This window comes from Gavialis gangeticus, unplaced genomic scaffold (genome assembly GCF_001723915.1).
Source record: "Gavialis gangeticus isolate Ggan-Ray unplaced genomic scaffold, GavGan_comp1, whole genome shotgun sequence".
NCBI classification, from domain to species: Eukaryota; Metazoa; Chordata; order Crocodylia; family Gavialidae; genus Gavialis; species Gavialis gangeticus.
Window position 1 is genome coordinate 2,944,675 of NW_017729004.1, and position 15,419 is coordinate 2,960,093.

At 49.8% G+C, this 15,419-nt stretch overlaps 1 protein-coding gene across 1 annotated transcript in view; it reads right to left on the minus strand.

Annotated features, from left to right (window-relative positions):
• PTH1R (parathyroid hormone 1 receptor) overlaps window positions 1-15,419 on the minus strand; it is a 179,808-nt gene that overhangs the window by 49,161 nt on the left and 115,228 nt on the right. The window contains exons 3-4 of the mRNA XM_019508028.1: window positions 6,263-6,373; window positions 5,144-5,262 (exon numbers count right to left, since the gene is read on the minus strand). Of these exons, the coding sequence (XP_019363573.1) occupies window positions 5,144-5,262; window positions 6,263-6,373 (230 nt within the window). The remainder of the gene's footprint in view (window positions 1-5,143; window positions 5,263-6,262; window positions 6,374-15,419) is intronic.

Genomic DNA, 15,419 nt, shown 5'->3' on the forward strand with positions numbered 1-15,419 from the left:
TGCCTGCACATTTCGATCCCACGATCTGGGAAAGAAAAGGCCTATTTTGTAGGACGGAGGCTTAATCAGCTAGTGTTGCTTTGAGTCATAATAGCACAGGTGCCCCTTCTGCAGAGGGGAGGAGAGCAGGCCTTTGCTGAGCAGGCTGGGGACAGCTATTTGTCACTCGTTAGCCCTGGGCAAGCCACTTTGAAATATAACCATGACGACATGCTGATGAGGGTTGGCACGTGAGACTTTAACAACTGATGGAGAGCTAACTGGTGCAGTGTCTGCGATGCAAAGGGTCAATAAATCCCTTCCCGTTCCCCGCTCCACCCAATAGTAAGGCTCCCTTCACCGTGGATCAGTCTCACGTGAAACCCCCCCCGCGTCTTAGTATAAAGCAGGGCCATGCGGTCTCTATCCAACAGACCCTACTCATTCAGCCGCTTTTCGTTTGCAAGCATCACGACCCTTTCACCGAGGCGCTAATGAGCTCCACGAACAAAGGCTGTGCAACAACTTGGCTTTGAACCACACTGTTTTGATAAAGCCGCCCTGGGATGCACTGCATTTTTCCCGACGTGCCTGGCACGTGACTGGCTCCTGGGGGCCTTCTCTCATTACCCCGAGAGCAGCGAAACCACCGCGCTGTAAACAAGCCGTAGCAGACAAAGCCGGGGCTGGTGGGCTGAGGTTTCGTCTTCTCTTGGTCCATGTCTCTGGGACAGTGGTTTCCAGGCACAGATGAACCTCCCAAGTTGCTGCCTGGCCTCTGTTCCCCGGCTGTCCCGTTAAGGAAGGGCAGAGAGAAAGCGCCCGTGCCCAAGTCTGCCCGCGGCCTGCATGGATGAGCAGCGACGGGATGGACGCACAACCTTGCAAAGGGAGGGCAGCAAGGCGAAAGGGGAACGTGCTTGGGCTACCAGCCAGCGTAGGCCAGGACACGAGCAAAATGTCTCCTTGCACGCCCTTGCCCAAGGGCTGCTCCTGTTAACAAAGAAACCACTGGGAGACAGACTGGCCGTGTAGCCAGGCTGGGATCCCGGGCAGGCGAGCACCGACTGAGCTGATCGTCCCGACCTCAGGTTTCTATAAACACCGGATGGAAAATAAACAGCGTGGGGCTGTCTGGTCGGGGCCCTGGCGTGGAAGCCACGCATCTCGCAGCTCTTTGGTCTGGAGGCAGGAAGCCTCTCCGAGCCGGCTCCTGGGTTGGCTCGGCCGGGCTGAGCTGCAAGGGCTACCGAGAGCAGAGAATGAGAGACGAGGCAAAGCACTGAGCCGTGAGGGCTACATGATCTCCGGGCACTTCGAAAGCCCCGCGATCGTGCTGCTAAACGATGTGCCTGCCTCTCTTTGGCCAAGCATCCAGGATGCCTCTTCTTCCAGGGGCACATCCCATCCTTCCCCGGCACTAGTTGCTCCATGAAAGCCTCCTGATACCCTCTACATGCCCCGCGGCATGAGGGGGGTGCCTGGGTGCAGGGGTGTCAATCTGACATCATTGACCCTCAAAAAACCCAACCCCCAAGTAACTGCTTCCCAGTTATGATCTGCAAATGCTGCTGGCTTGAATATCTTTAGTTTACATTGCTGATTAGAAAGCAAGGCAGCCTCTTGACAGTCCTGGGGGGGAAATCCTCCTAGTTACATTGCTCAAAAACACGGGCAGTCTCTGGCCTCCTTTACATGTTCACAGGTTCACAGACGTTTAGGCAGCTCCTATTCATTTTATGGTCAATTATGACCCACAGGTCCCTTTTGGGCGCGGTGCTAGCTAGTGTGGCACCACCGAGCCTGACAGTTGCTTTGGCCAACCTCATAATTATCCTACGCTGGCTAAAATGAGAACATATTTGTACTCCCTTATAGCGTGTGTGTATATCTATCTATCTATCTATCTACCTATCTATCGATCTATCTATAGACAGAAACGTATGCACACATCCCTATCTATCTATCTATCTATCTATATATATATACAGACCTCTGGGCTTCAGGCATTAAGTTCTCTGCAACTTCCCGTGGGCTGTGCTCCTCCAGCTCTGTCCCTCCCAACACATCCCAGCCACCTCTTGATACCGTGGCAACATGCCCGTTAATTGCAGTCGTTAGTGGTGACATCCTTCCTCAGAGGCTCCTTCCTCCCTCCTTCCTAGTCTCCATCCTTGGAGGGGTTTAAGACCCAGGCAGACAAGGGCTTGGCTGGGATGATGTAGTTGGGGGCTGGTCCTGCTTTGCACTAGATGTGACCTCCCGAGGTCCCTTGCAACCTTCATTACTATGATTTTATGACATGGAAATACTCTCCCTCCAATGGGGGGAGAAAAATAATAATAGAAACGTCTCTTTTTGTGTCTGGTAAAATTCCTCCCACCTGGCATTCCCCAACCTGTCTACTTCAGGGTCAAGGAAGGGCTTAATAAGCCTGCCAGGTCTGCAGGGAGTGAAAGACTCGGGGTCTGCATTGCTGCCACCCTCCACCAGCAGAGAGATGATGAGCTAATATTACTCTGTCTTCCATTCCCTTTCATGTGCCAGGACCCCCCAGAGCCTTAAATGTGGCTGCATTGGGACTGCCTTGCTCGTCACGGAAATGCAACCACACAACAAGGCGACCACCCAACCGCACATAGCAGCCCTGCACAAGTTTCAATGCAATGGCAAACTTCCTGCCCGGAGATTTCTAGCCTCGGCCTTTCTCCTGACTTGACGCCGGCTTTGATGCCACCTCAGGGAAAGACAATTTTGGAGACGAGCAGCCCGCGGGAACTGCGGGAGGCGTCTCTGCAACTAAAAGGCTGCAGAAGACAGGTGCCTTTGGACGCTAAATGGATCTCGTGACCCTGCTCCTGCAAATAGCTACCTGCCAGCTGTGTTTCAGGGTGATGAGGCTGCAATAAAATGGCTCCTGTGAAGCCTTGCCTCTGCAGGGATGCTCATGTTGGGAGGAGAAGACCACACCTGCTGCTTCTTAGAAGCTGGTTATTAATGGAGAAGGATGGGGCAGTTGCTTGCCCCCTTGCCTAGGACTCTGGAGGACGCGATGCCATCCCCAGCGGTTTCCAGGACCAGTTGCTCCCCTACCTCACGCCTCAACTCAGCAACAGGGCTCTGCTCCCTGTTCAGGGTTGTGCAGGACCGTCCCTTACAACACTCACCTTCTTCCTCCTCGTTTGGGCTGCTCCGCATCCTTCGGGCACCCAAACCATAAGGGAGCACCGGCTCCTCTCCAAATTTTCTTGGCTGGGGTGACATCACTGGGGCTGGCCCTGCTTTGAGTAGGGGGTTGGACCCTTCCAGCCCCTATTTTTCTATGGTTGAACCCTCCCCATCCAACTTTTCATGGGAGCTGATCCAGGGCCCCGTGACGGCGGGCCCATGAGCCGGGATCTCCTGGCATGTGTCATCACCTTGATTTCAACTGGAAGTCGCGGCCACGAATAGAGGTGGTCATTCCTCGGGGGCATTTATCAGACCAACTTTAGCTGTTCAGAAGATGCTTGGTGGAAACAAAGCTCAGGCCAGGGTAACTGTGGTCCCAGCGTGAGCAGGGCACTGCTTATTACTGCTGCGTAGCTGGTGACTTTTGAGCCATAGGCATTCAGTGCCGGACGTGTAGCCGGACATGTACCCAAACCTCTTCAGGAAGTTAAAGGCTGAGGACATTCACCCATGTGTCTCCATGACGTGCTAGCAGTATAAAAGGGAGCTGGTGTAAAGCCAGCTCGGGTGTGTCTACACAGCATACTCAGAGATGCCCTGGGACCGTTTTTGTTCCCCGCTGGGATGATTATAGACCGAGATGCTCAAATACCTCTTTCCTCACTTAGCCACTTGATGCAAGCTTTGCCTCACTGCTAACCCTGGTGCTGGTGGGGCTGGGTTTAAAATGGAGAGCATTTCCACCCAGGAACCGCGTGCGCGTCACCGTCCTGCCTGCCCCCAGCTGTGAAGTTTGTGGCTCGATCTCGAACATCATTTCCTCCGGGGAGCCAGGAGATGGCACGATCCTAACTATGGATGAGGCACGGCGCACAGCGTACCCCTCAGCCTAGAAATATCTGATGCAGGTAGTGTCGAGGAATAAGGGTTTCTGCTGGATACTCGGCAAATACGGCGGGGCCAGAGAAATGGTAGAGATGGAATTTTATTCTGCGGATGAGGCCTCGCCTCATGGAAATCCTAACCCGGCTTCTGCCAAAAACGAAGGATTCACTTCTGCATCTCGCCGCTCTGTATCCATACGGAGACAGGCAGGAGGTCTACAGAGAGCTAACCCAGAGGCTGATCTTTGATCTCTAGTCTCCATGAAAGATGAGGAGCTCCTGGGTACCAGCCCCCCACGGCTTTGCGAATCACCCGTGTCTTTGTAAAGCGACTGTGACACACAATCATTCGGCTCTGGTTGCTCGGGACCTCCCAGGCACAGAGCCACAGAGAAGCAAACCCCACTGCTCTTCAGCTTCGTTTCAGCATCCAAATGAAGACTAGCTCCATTTTCAGTTGCTTGTTACTGGAGGAGCATGAGTTTAAAGGACCCTGTCTCTGTGTAAACCCTTATTAATACGGGAGTTTTGCCCCCTCTAATGCACGAGTCATGACAATAGCTTTACGAGCCTGCTAATCGGGGAAGATCCCCAACTCTTTAGCTTAACAGGTGGAAGCTGGGCCATTTAAACTCAGAGGTCCTCAGCTCCGTACTGAGGATCAATGCAGAGAGAGGGCTATTACTTGTTGGATTGCAAATTCTCTGAGGTTGGGACTATATTTCTGCTCTGTATTTGTACAGCACCGAGCACAATAGACTCCTGGTCCTAGCCTGGGGCTACTGGTGCTACAGTATTGCACAGCAGGCTATGAGAAGATGGTCAACTGTCCACAGGGTGGGCTCTGCTGGCAGGGAAGAAGTCTCACTGGCGTGTGGGCACTGCTGTTCGCTTCATAAGTACCTTGCTCACCGCACGCTATCCACTTCCCCCCTGACCGCAGTGAAGATGGCTCACGCCAGGTAGAAGAAGGCATGGCTGGCTTCGAGAACAGTTCCCACGCCTCTTTGGGTGAAACCAAGATGAAGAAAGGTTTGGATGCAGCCCACCAGCCCCGGGAATTTCTCCAGTGGGGGAGGTCATTTGCGTTGTGTACAAGCGCTACTTACCCTTTCCCTCGTCTCGTTGGTGAGGAACTTCGCACACTCGCTGTAATTCGCCCAGGTCCGGTTGTTGCCTGGCACCAGCTCCCAGCTCCCGTTCAGGTCACACCGCCGATAGGCATGGCCTAGCGAAGAAAGGACAGAGCACACGATGGGATGCTGAGCAGACAGCAGGCCTCGCAGAACCGGGGAACGATCTCCCCTGGTGCCTTCCTGGAGCTCAGTGACACACCGCCAGTCTACCCTCATCTTCCTTTTCCCCTCTTGCTCACACAGTTTTATGTCAGACCCCCCAAAATCTCCCACGAGGATCCAACAGTCAACTCTCAGCTATTTGTTCTACTAAGAAATTCCCAAAGGGCTACCGTAATTCCTCACATACCTCACAAAAACTTTCCCCCCCCAAAAAATTAGCCCTCCAAAATGGGAATGTAGATCTTTAGCGGAGAAGCTGATTTCTGTGCCAGAACTGAAGCAGGGAGACACTGTAATACCTGTCCTTTGCTTCTCTCTCTTCTCTCCAGCCAGCATAAACAGGGAAGACACTATCTTTTCACCATCTCACAGTTGCTTTTGAATTAGCAGCAGATTTTGGCTGAGCAGCCAAAAGCTGCTGTCAATTCAGCAGCGGCCATTAGAGGGTTTAAAGTCTAAATTCGGCATGATGTAAGTTGGCTGGGGGCTACTGAGCTGCTTCATGTATCGGCTTCAGCCATGGCTCTGGAAAACCCCTTTGTCTTCATTCTGCCTTCCTAAAACAAGGTGTGCATCTTATTTCAGTATGTGATACTCAAGAAAATATGGTAGTTGAAACGGGGCATTTGTTCAAGCATTGCAAAAAGGTTACTTAGGGAGGTTGTGGATTTTCCATCCCTGCAAATTGTCAAACTCAAGTTAGGCAGGGATGGTTGAGGCAGGGATGACCTTGCCTTGAACAGGGGCTGCACTAGGTGACCTTGTAAGGTCCCTTTCAGCCAGACTTTCCTATGATCATCTATCTATCTATCTATCTATCTATCTATCTATCTATCTATCTATCTATCCCCTCCAGCTCACTAGTCCCAAGTCACATCCCTCCACCCTGCAGGGGATAACCATCTCCTGGCAATTGGGGAGGAGGCTTACCTTTGTGATTGAAGTCATAGATGTACTCCGGACATGGCAACGCCACCACTTTGCCTGGCATGCCTTCCGGCCAGCAGACAATGCCGTCCCACTCGGGCAGGCAGAAGCCATCTGCAGAGAAGGAGCAAAAATAAAAGGTGTCACTGGAGCACAAGGAGCAAATGTCTTTGCCCTTCCTTGCCCTTCAGCTCTTCCATATGCATTCACTTCACTGCACGTTAACTGCCTCCAAGTTGCTAGCTCGGTAAAATCACTGATGTTCAGCAGTGCAATATGCTTGACACCTACTAGGATGTGGAGAGAAGATGCAGCCAAGCCTTGTATCTGGTTCTTCTCAGACGAATGCAGAACAGACAAAGAGGTTATAGGGGCTCTCTGAGCCTTTGGAAATCACTTTATACATTGATCTGGAATAGCCTGAGTCTGATCAGGTTGAGGGCAAGCAACAAAGCTCATCCCTTCAGCCAGGGGAGGAAATGGGGATCGGACCCTCTAGAGAGACTCAATCCAAATGATGAGCTTAATTAGGACTGCAACTAGTGCCCGGCTGGCAACAAGTGCTGCTGAATTATTGCACAGATCCATCTGAACGTGAGTTTGGTTGGATTTTTAAAACCGTTTTGAGGGCAGCTCCAACACCTGTCCAGGCAGCAGTGGGGGCATTTCTGCCAACCTAAAGAAATAACATCTATAACCTAAACCTAAAGAAATAACATTCAAAACACCACATGGAGTTGCTGGCATCTGTCTGCTGCTATCAGTTTGCCTGGCTTTCAGGGAGCGGGGGGTAGCTAATGGGTTTCCTTTGGCCTTGCCCTGCCCCCCTTAGTCAACGGGAGCTTGATGACCGAAGTCAAGGAAGGAAAAAGGGATCCAAGATTTGGAAGAAAGTGCACACGATATCCTGCATGTGCACTGATCTGCAATTTAAGAGAGCTGACTTGTAGCCATTATATATGGATCTGGAGGCTGCTGCTTACATGAATAGAGTAGAAATTAGATGAGAAAAAAAGGGAATAAAACAGGTCACAAGGATCTCCTTCCTCCATTTGTCGCTTAAGAGGGCATTTTTTTAGTGTGAAAATTCACAAATCGTTTCTTAATTGCTTTGGCAAGTCACGAAAACCTGCAAAACGCAGAGCTCCCCGAATGCTTGCAAAGAAACATTTCCCCAACTTTTTGAGTTGGTTTAATCAAAGATATTGGATTTACCCAAAGAACCGTGTCTGCCTGTGTCCTTAGACCAACACGGCTACAACCTGCGCCCCTGCAACCTTGAGACTGAGCAGCCACAATAGCAAGGGTTTCAACTAACCAACCACAAAGCCCAGCTCCCTCCACAACAAAGTTTGGAGATCTGAGTCCTCATACTTCATAACCTAACTAACTCGGGTCAGGAAGAAATTCTCTTTGGGGGCAGTTTATCCTACCATTGTTCACCACTGGATTTTCTCTACCACAGGGAAAGCTGCCCACAACCCAAGTCGGCCACCTCTGCTTTAGAGCATCCTATAGTCTTGCACTCCTTGCTGCTTTCTTATACAAGCAATACTTTAGCAAGCTGTGCATCCTTAGGCTGCCCTCAGAAGAGGAATGACTTGTGCTAATTGTCCTAGTCTTAAGAAGTTAAAGGGGGAAAAAAAAAAAAGAAACGGTAGCAAACTCCACCTATCAGCAATGGGCTTGCAGCAATCTGGCAGATAAAGGCTGCACCCTGCAAGGTACTGAGCCCTCTGGTCCAATCCAGTATTGCTTTAAGCGCACATTTTTAAGAACACATTTTTAAAACACCTACATAGTTATAGGTGCTTCAAATACGTACACCTCAAACACCTTGATAGCCCCATTGAGACCATTTGGTGCAGACGGTGGAGCATGCAGCCTGAAGATGCGGGAGCCAGGACACCTGGTTCCTATTGCTTCTGAGCTGCTGCGATTTCGAGTGAGAAATACAGGGCTAATTCCAGCTGTCACAGAGTAAGTGGGGGTGTCTCGCCGACGTTCACGCACGTCCAATGGCAAGTGCCTCAGTCAATCTCCCGTGCTATCAGTGCATCGGTACGCTACGGCAGCTCTGCCATAACTCATGGGGCTGCTGGGAGACTGATGGATTGGATGCTCTTGAGGGAGCAATCAGTAGTTAATGAAGCCTTTTCATTGTCAGCAGACGGATGCATCCCAAACCCACGTGTTTAATTGGGAGCGTATCCTTAAGAAATTTGCTGGAGAGGGTTGGATGGGCTACGCTGCAGAACCTGCGGCAGCCCCAAGACTGCATTTGGGTGACAAGCAAATGCAGACAAGTAGGTTTGACACCACTTTAATTTTCTATTTGCTGGAGCCTTTCCCCTCTTTAGTAGTTGCTGCATTTCTAATGGATGCGGCTCTAGCTAAGCTCTGCATCAAGTGTGTAGTACAAAGGCACTGTGCAGGAATCAAAATGGACTGCACTCCAGGGTACCATTACTAAAAAGACATGATAAATGCACCGAGATCTTAGAGATGGTCTTTCACTAATATCAGACATAGGCCTTCAACAGCCTTTCAGTCATTCAAGTAATGGATATTCTTTGTAACGCATGTCCTTTCACATAATTGGTGCTGTGCTAATAATTGTTTTTAGTGATAATTGGAGCTGTGCGCGGAACTGAAGTTTTTTGGTTCACTTGACAAACCAAAAAAAAGAAAATGTGCAACTCCAAATAAAAAAAAAAGTTATTTTGATTTTCTCAACAAACTAATATCTATATATTTATACATATATCTATATATCTCTTTATATAGAATCTATATATCTCTATATGTAGAATCTGTATATATCTATAGATATATCTATAGCTATCATTCAAACCAAGACCCTCTTGTTTCACTCGGGTGGTTTAACCCTTTGCTATAGCCAGGCAAATTGTCCCACAAAAAAAGAAAAGGAATAAAAGGGTTTTCAAAGCCAAAACCACAAATATTTTGTTTTAACAATGTTTAAACAGCTCCCTTCAGCTTCCCTGAAGTACTGTAGCTTCTGGCCAGAAGGATTTTTTCAAATCCAACCTGAATTCATAAATTCTTTCATTTTCCCTGAAACTGCATTTAAAAAGTTTTTTTTTTTTGTTGCAAAATGAAACACTTGTTATTTGGCCCATGTTTCATTGCTTCTCCCTACCCTGGTGACAAAGAAAGCAGAACACTGTGCAGTGCATCCCGATAAGCCCATCTGTCAGAAAAGCTGCAGACTGCTCAGCACAGAGAGCGGAGGGCACCTGGCTCCTGTTGCTTCTGGGTTGTTGCAGTTTTTAAAGGAGAAATTTAGAAATTATTCCAGCTGCTGCCAAAACCAAGAGAGTCATCTCCCCGACTTCCACGGAGAGCTCCGTGCCTCAGTTTAACCATCTGTGAAATGGGTGCAGCTGTCCTGGTACGTCTCGTGGGGCAGTGACAAGATTTAACCCATGCTCTTGCTAGACCAATTACTATTTAACAAGGGCATTTTCACAGGCATTCGCATGACCTGTCCAAAGCTGAATTTGTTCTTCCCTTGCAGTTTACTGACAATGGGAAATGAATGGTTACGCTCCAAAAGCAGTTTTAAAAAAAGCAAGCAAGTTGGTTTTTATGTAGTCACATAAACTTAGTCACACAAACTTTTTATGTAGTCACATAAACTTATTCCTGTGACCTCTGATTGACTTCTCATACTTCTCACCCTTGACCACTTGTTCCTTTACTATCCCATTTTGACCCCAGCGACGCTCCGGGTTACAATCTGGACCTCACATATTTGTGTTCTACTTATTCTACGAGTCACTTAGGACATATAAGACATGGAAAGACAACTGCATGAGAGTTCAACGCTATTTTCATTTTAACAATCCCAGATGAACCTCTTTGGCTCCCCTCTGCACTTCCCCCCTGCCTTTTTTTATTTAGCTTTTCACTTTTCTCTGCAGTCTACCCTGCAAGTCAAAAGAGAGAAAAAAACGGGAAAACCCTGAAACGGAATTGAAAAGCAAAACATTCAGAAGGGAAACACTTTTTACACTGACCATGCAATGCTCTTAATTTTCAACACGAGAACTTTTCATAAGGCAAATTCAGCCACCTCCATTTAGCTGCTTCGGGGCACTGCCAGGAGTAATATTAGTTCCTCTCGAGAGATCATGAGGACGCTCATTAACTCTATGTAGCAAACCCAAGGAACCAGAGTGGATTCACTTTATTGTAAATCCCAGAATTGATAAGCAGTGTTTTTTTAGAAAAAGGCAGGGGCAGGGGATCAGTTTAGGACTGAAATGGTCTGCGTGCATCAGCATAGTTGGCAAAAAGGACCTTTTTCGGTTACAAAATCCCTGTGCATTTGAACATCATTACAGGTGTTTCCGAAAAGGGGGGCATGTCTATACAACACCCAGTGGGTTTGCACACATGCCCACACATATGCACGCATGCACAAACACGTGCATGCACACACACACACACATGGACTACGGACCAAGTTGCAGCTGGTCTGCATCAGTAGAGGCCCATTCATTTCGAAGCTAGGTCAGCGCAGCCCTGTGGAGGCTCTGGCCCGACATGCCAGGGAGCGTGGTTGAGGTTCATACGCTAACGTGATGCCAGAGGATGCTTCTTTGCTGAACAAATCCTTTGTGAGGGGTTCCCCCAGCTGCCTGGAAGCCGGGCAGGAGACAGCCCTGCACAAACCGCTGGGAGCAGCGCCTTGCCCAAAGGCTATAAAAGCGATAAACAAACCCCCTCGACAAACACGAGGCACGCGGTCGCCTTCCCGCCGTCCGCCTCCTGCTCCACTCCCTAGCCCGGCGGTGGAGGCTGCCATTGTTGGCAACACTCCCTTCTTCTCCGGCATCACTTGACGTCTGCCGGTCTCAGGGCCACTTCTGGCTCTGGACCGACTCATGGAAGAAGTCAGGGGCTAAGCTAGGAACTGAACTTGGGCTTTCTGGACGCATCTAAATGAGATGCCCGCTGCACAATCGTTAGCACGCGGTCATTTAGTACTTCCATAACTAAGCACTAAATGACTGTGCACTACCTGGCTTTGCTGTGCAATAGTGTCTCGGCACGTTTTCCTAGTCACATTTACTGTGCAGCAGATTATTACTACTGCGCGGTGCCTCATGAGTCCTCTACGGTAGTGTCTCGTCAGGGTTTGCAATGAGCTACCACGCTGTAAGCGTCTCATGCAGACGCTAGTTTTCTGCTGTCCCCATGAAACCTGTCCCTCTTGCTAGAGGTTTGCCACTGCCCAGACCTCCCTTCTGGTGTGCAGGGAAAACAACGGCCTGTTAGAAAGGCTCATGTGCTCCCTTGCACGGGTACAGGGACCACAATGGGACACACCAACCCCAAAACAGTGGCCCATGGAAAGGATCCAGACAGGGGAAGGGAGAGCCCATTAAAAAAGAAGATAAAAAAACCCCAAAACAACACTTGGCTTATTTAGCTCATTAAAAAGAGCATCACAGTGTTTCCAGGGAGGGAGCAGGGACAAGACACCAAAGTGTTGAGCAGACAGATCTTAGCTGATTTATAGGAGAGCTTATAAAGCCCAGTTGCCTGAGACAGACTGGGATCTGGGCTTAGAGACCCACGAAGACCAGCCCCATGTTAATATTGAGGCAGTCCAAGCTAGGAAAAGGCCCCATCCCTCCCCAGTGCCCCTGCAGTCGCCTCCTCCTAGACCCATCCGTCTCAGCACCACCTGCCTCAACCTTAGCTGGCTTTCAAAATAACTCCCCCAGCCCACAGTAACGCCGTGTCCACTTCCCTGCCGCAATAAAAAACACGACGCTTCCTCTCCCCGGTGCTGGGTAAATAAAGAGACACCAGGTACAGAGAGGGAGGAAGGTGGATGCCGCTGGCACCAAAAAGAAACCAGCTCCCCGGGAGACGTGAGGATCCAGAGAAGCAGCCGCTCCTGGACTTGTCTGTGTCTGGGGGCAGCTGCTGGCTTAGCTCTTGCTGTGTATTTTTTGCCCCTTCATTTTTGCTCTCTCTTCCCACTGCAGCCCGGGACAGGCTCAGGGCAGCCAGCCCGGCAGGTCCAACCGAGCCCTGGCTGAGATCCATCTTCTGGCCAAAGCACTGGTCTATGCGCATAAAGCCTTACTTCACAAACCAACCTCCCTCCTCATCTGCCCCGTCAGAGCCACTCTTTCTCAGTTTCCCCGAGGGTCAGCAGCATTGCCCGGGCTCTCCAGGGAAGCCCAGCTTGCAACGTAACCTGCCAAAGTGAACGTCCAGACTGGGCCTCCATGCTCTGGGTGCGGAGAGCCACACACCATCTGTATCTGCTCCCACACCATAGCTCCTTCTGCTGATCCCTGTAACCATCACCCCTTGGCCATCAGGGGGTACAACAGCCTCCGCATCCCTTAGTCTTGAGGATAAGCAGCCCTCCTGCTTGCACCTTAAGTCCTAAATAGCAAACCAATCCCCTCCTCCAGACTTGCATGCTTGTCTCCCAACCTGCACGTCTAGGCAGTAGCCCCAGCTGGCCTTGGGCACCAATTCCTCTCCTCTCAGGCCTATAATTTTATCGGTACCTGAAGTGCAAATGCAGAATGCCTTTAATGGGAGCAATGAAGCCTTGCCAGGGCTGTGACCTGAAGAACCTCTTAGCACCAGAGCACCCTTGGGTAACTCCCTCCCCCTTGCACTTTGCAATGTACTTGATACCTGCCTCGATGCATCTCCTTCTGCCAGGCTCTGCCGATGGACACACGCACTGACTTGCCATGCCTCCTGCTCTGCCAAGGGCTGCTCCCATGTCTCTCAGCCTTGCATGAAAACCTGTGCAGCACCTGATACCTTGCACCTGTCTCTCCGCTAGCCTCAACAAGCAGCTCCCACTGAGCCACGCTCTCCTGCCTTTGTATTTAGACAGAGCACCTGGCTTGAAGCAGAGTCTGAAATGTGAATGGCCATAAAGACCTGCATGAAAGGGGGACTCTGCTCTACTTTGTAGTCCAAGAGAGGGAAAAGTCTCATCACTTCCCAGTTGCACTTCTTCCACCCAAAGCAAGGTTGGCCAAACTCATCGAGTTCAACTCTGCATCGGATTGCCGCCTGGTTTCCCCTGCAACCTGGACAGCTCTACATGAGTCATGTTTTGCTGGGAATGAATAAATAAGTGCTGCGAATAAAAACGTGGCCATCACAACTAGACATTACCCAGGGGGGAGTTAGGATGACTATCTCCCTGCAGGCACAGAGCTTCGTTGGCCAACATGGAGAAGCTTGAACCACCTCCAGACAGGGGCTGGGACAACTAAAGCTAACTCGCAACTGTGGGGAGACTCCGCCGACACAAAGACCATGTGTGAATGTGGAAGAAACTTTCAGAAGAGAAAACACCTGCCCAGGTGTAGGAGAAGATTGTGCCCATGTCTGCACCCGCATCGGCACATCGTGACGGGGCGTGAGAAGAGGAAGACATTGGCATGAGCCCTCCTGAGATTTTCCTGGGGGGCAAAAGGGAGCAGGAGAGTAAATGCAATGCACCGAGGACTGGAGAGCATTGCATTCACACATTGCTTTCATGACACATGGCTGCTTAAAGGCCCCATCTTGTCGTATCTACCTTTAGTCTAAAGATCTGGGCCTGAGCTCTCCTTTCTCTGAGCCTGGGGCATGGGAAACGTGGGGACATAGGGGAAGAGCAGAGGGTAGCACTCAGATCTCTTCCCCCGTTTCCTTACCGAGGAGCCCACGCCGAGCTCCAAAGACCGGGTACAGAGAAGATGGACAACCCTTTCAAAATTAACTAATTAAAAAAAAAAAAAGCATTTGAGGAACTGCAAATTCACTGCCTGCCTCTCAGGAAAACTTGCTTGTGAATTGTGTGCACCTGCATTTATGACTGAGGCAGGCCGGACAAAGCAGGACAGCAGGGTCCTATTCCTGACCCTATGCCTTGTCTTCCTCCCCTCTTGAAAATGCAAGGTCTTCAGGACAGGAGCCGGCTCTCACAGTGTTTGCAGCACTGGGGCTTGGCAGGGCTATTGTGGCATTAAAGATGGCACCAAATCCATACCACTGCTGCGAGGCATCTTCTGCTGCAAAAAATGCCAGAGGACTTTCTGAATTGGACTTCAGGGAATTCACAGCTCCATTCACTCTCCTTGCCGGGGCTCACAGGACACAGCCGGCACCACGGGGCAGGACAGAGGCAGGGAGAAGCTACAGATGGAGCTGAGGTTGAGGAGCTGATGCCTTGGCATCCTCCCTGCTCCAGCTTGTGTAACGTGGGTCTAATGAGGGATTTTCTCTCTTGCCTGCTGGGTTTTTTCTCTCCCCTCCCGCCCCTCCTTGCATCTCCACTCTTTATGCAAGCACTACATCCATGTGGAGAACACATTAAAACCATCTGCGCAACCATTTGGCAGCTGGGTAAATGCAAACAAGGTCCCGAGGTGTTTATCTAGGGGTATGGAATATAAATCAGCCCGAGTTATTCTGGCACAGCGTGAGGCACCAGGGAGACCGCAGCTGGAATACGGTGTGCAATTGTGGTCACTCTATTACGGGAAGGACATTCAGCGGATTGGAAACAGGCAGGGAGGAGCAACCAAAAAAATGACCCAGAGCTTCAGAGGGGGGAGATGTGTGTCTGTATGGGGGTGTTTGTCTGGATCTACAGAGGCATTTCCAAGCCTCTACGTGTGTGTGTGGATTTGTGTGTGTCAGAGACTAATATATTAGACATACCCAGATTCACACATGTGCACACACACATACATCTATCGATCTATCTATCTACCTACCTACCTATCTATAGACAGAAATGTATGCACACATTCCTATCTATCTATCTATCTATCTATCTATCTATCTATCTATCGATAGGGATGTGTGACTTTTCCTATGTATATATCTTTCTGAATGTTTGTACATAGGTCTAGCTTAAATGTTGTGCACGTGCGCGCACACACACACATATATATCATGTAATGGTGCAATAGGTCTGTTTATATATATATATTAGACTCTGACATACAAAGATCCATGTATGTGTGTGCATGTGTGTGTGTATGTATATGTATATAACTATGCTATGTATGGAGAGCCGTGTGTGTGTGTGTGTGCGTGCATATCTAGTATGCATATCTATAATGCATGTATGTATATAACTATGCTCTGT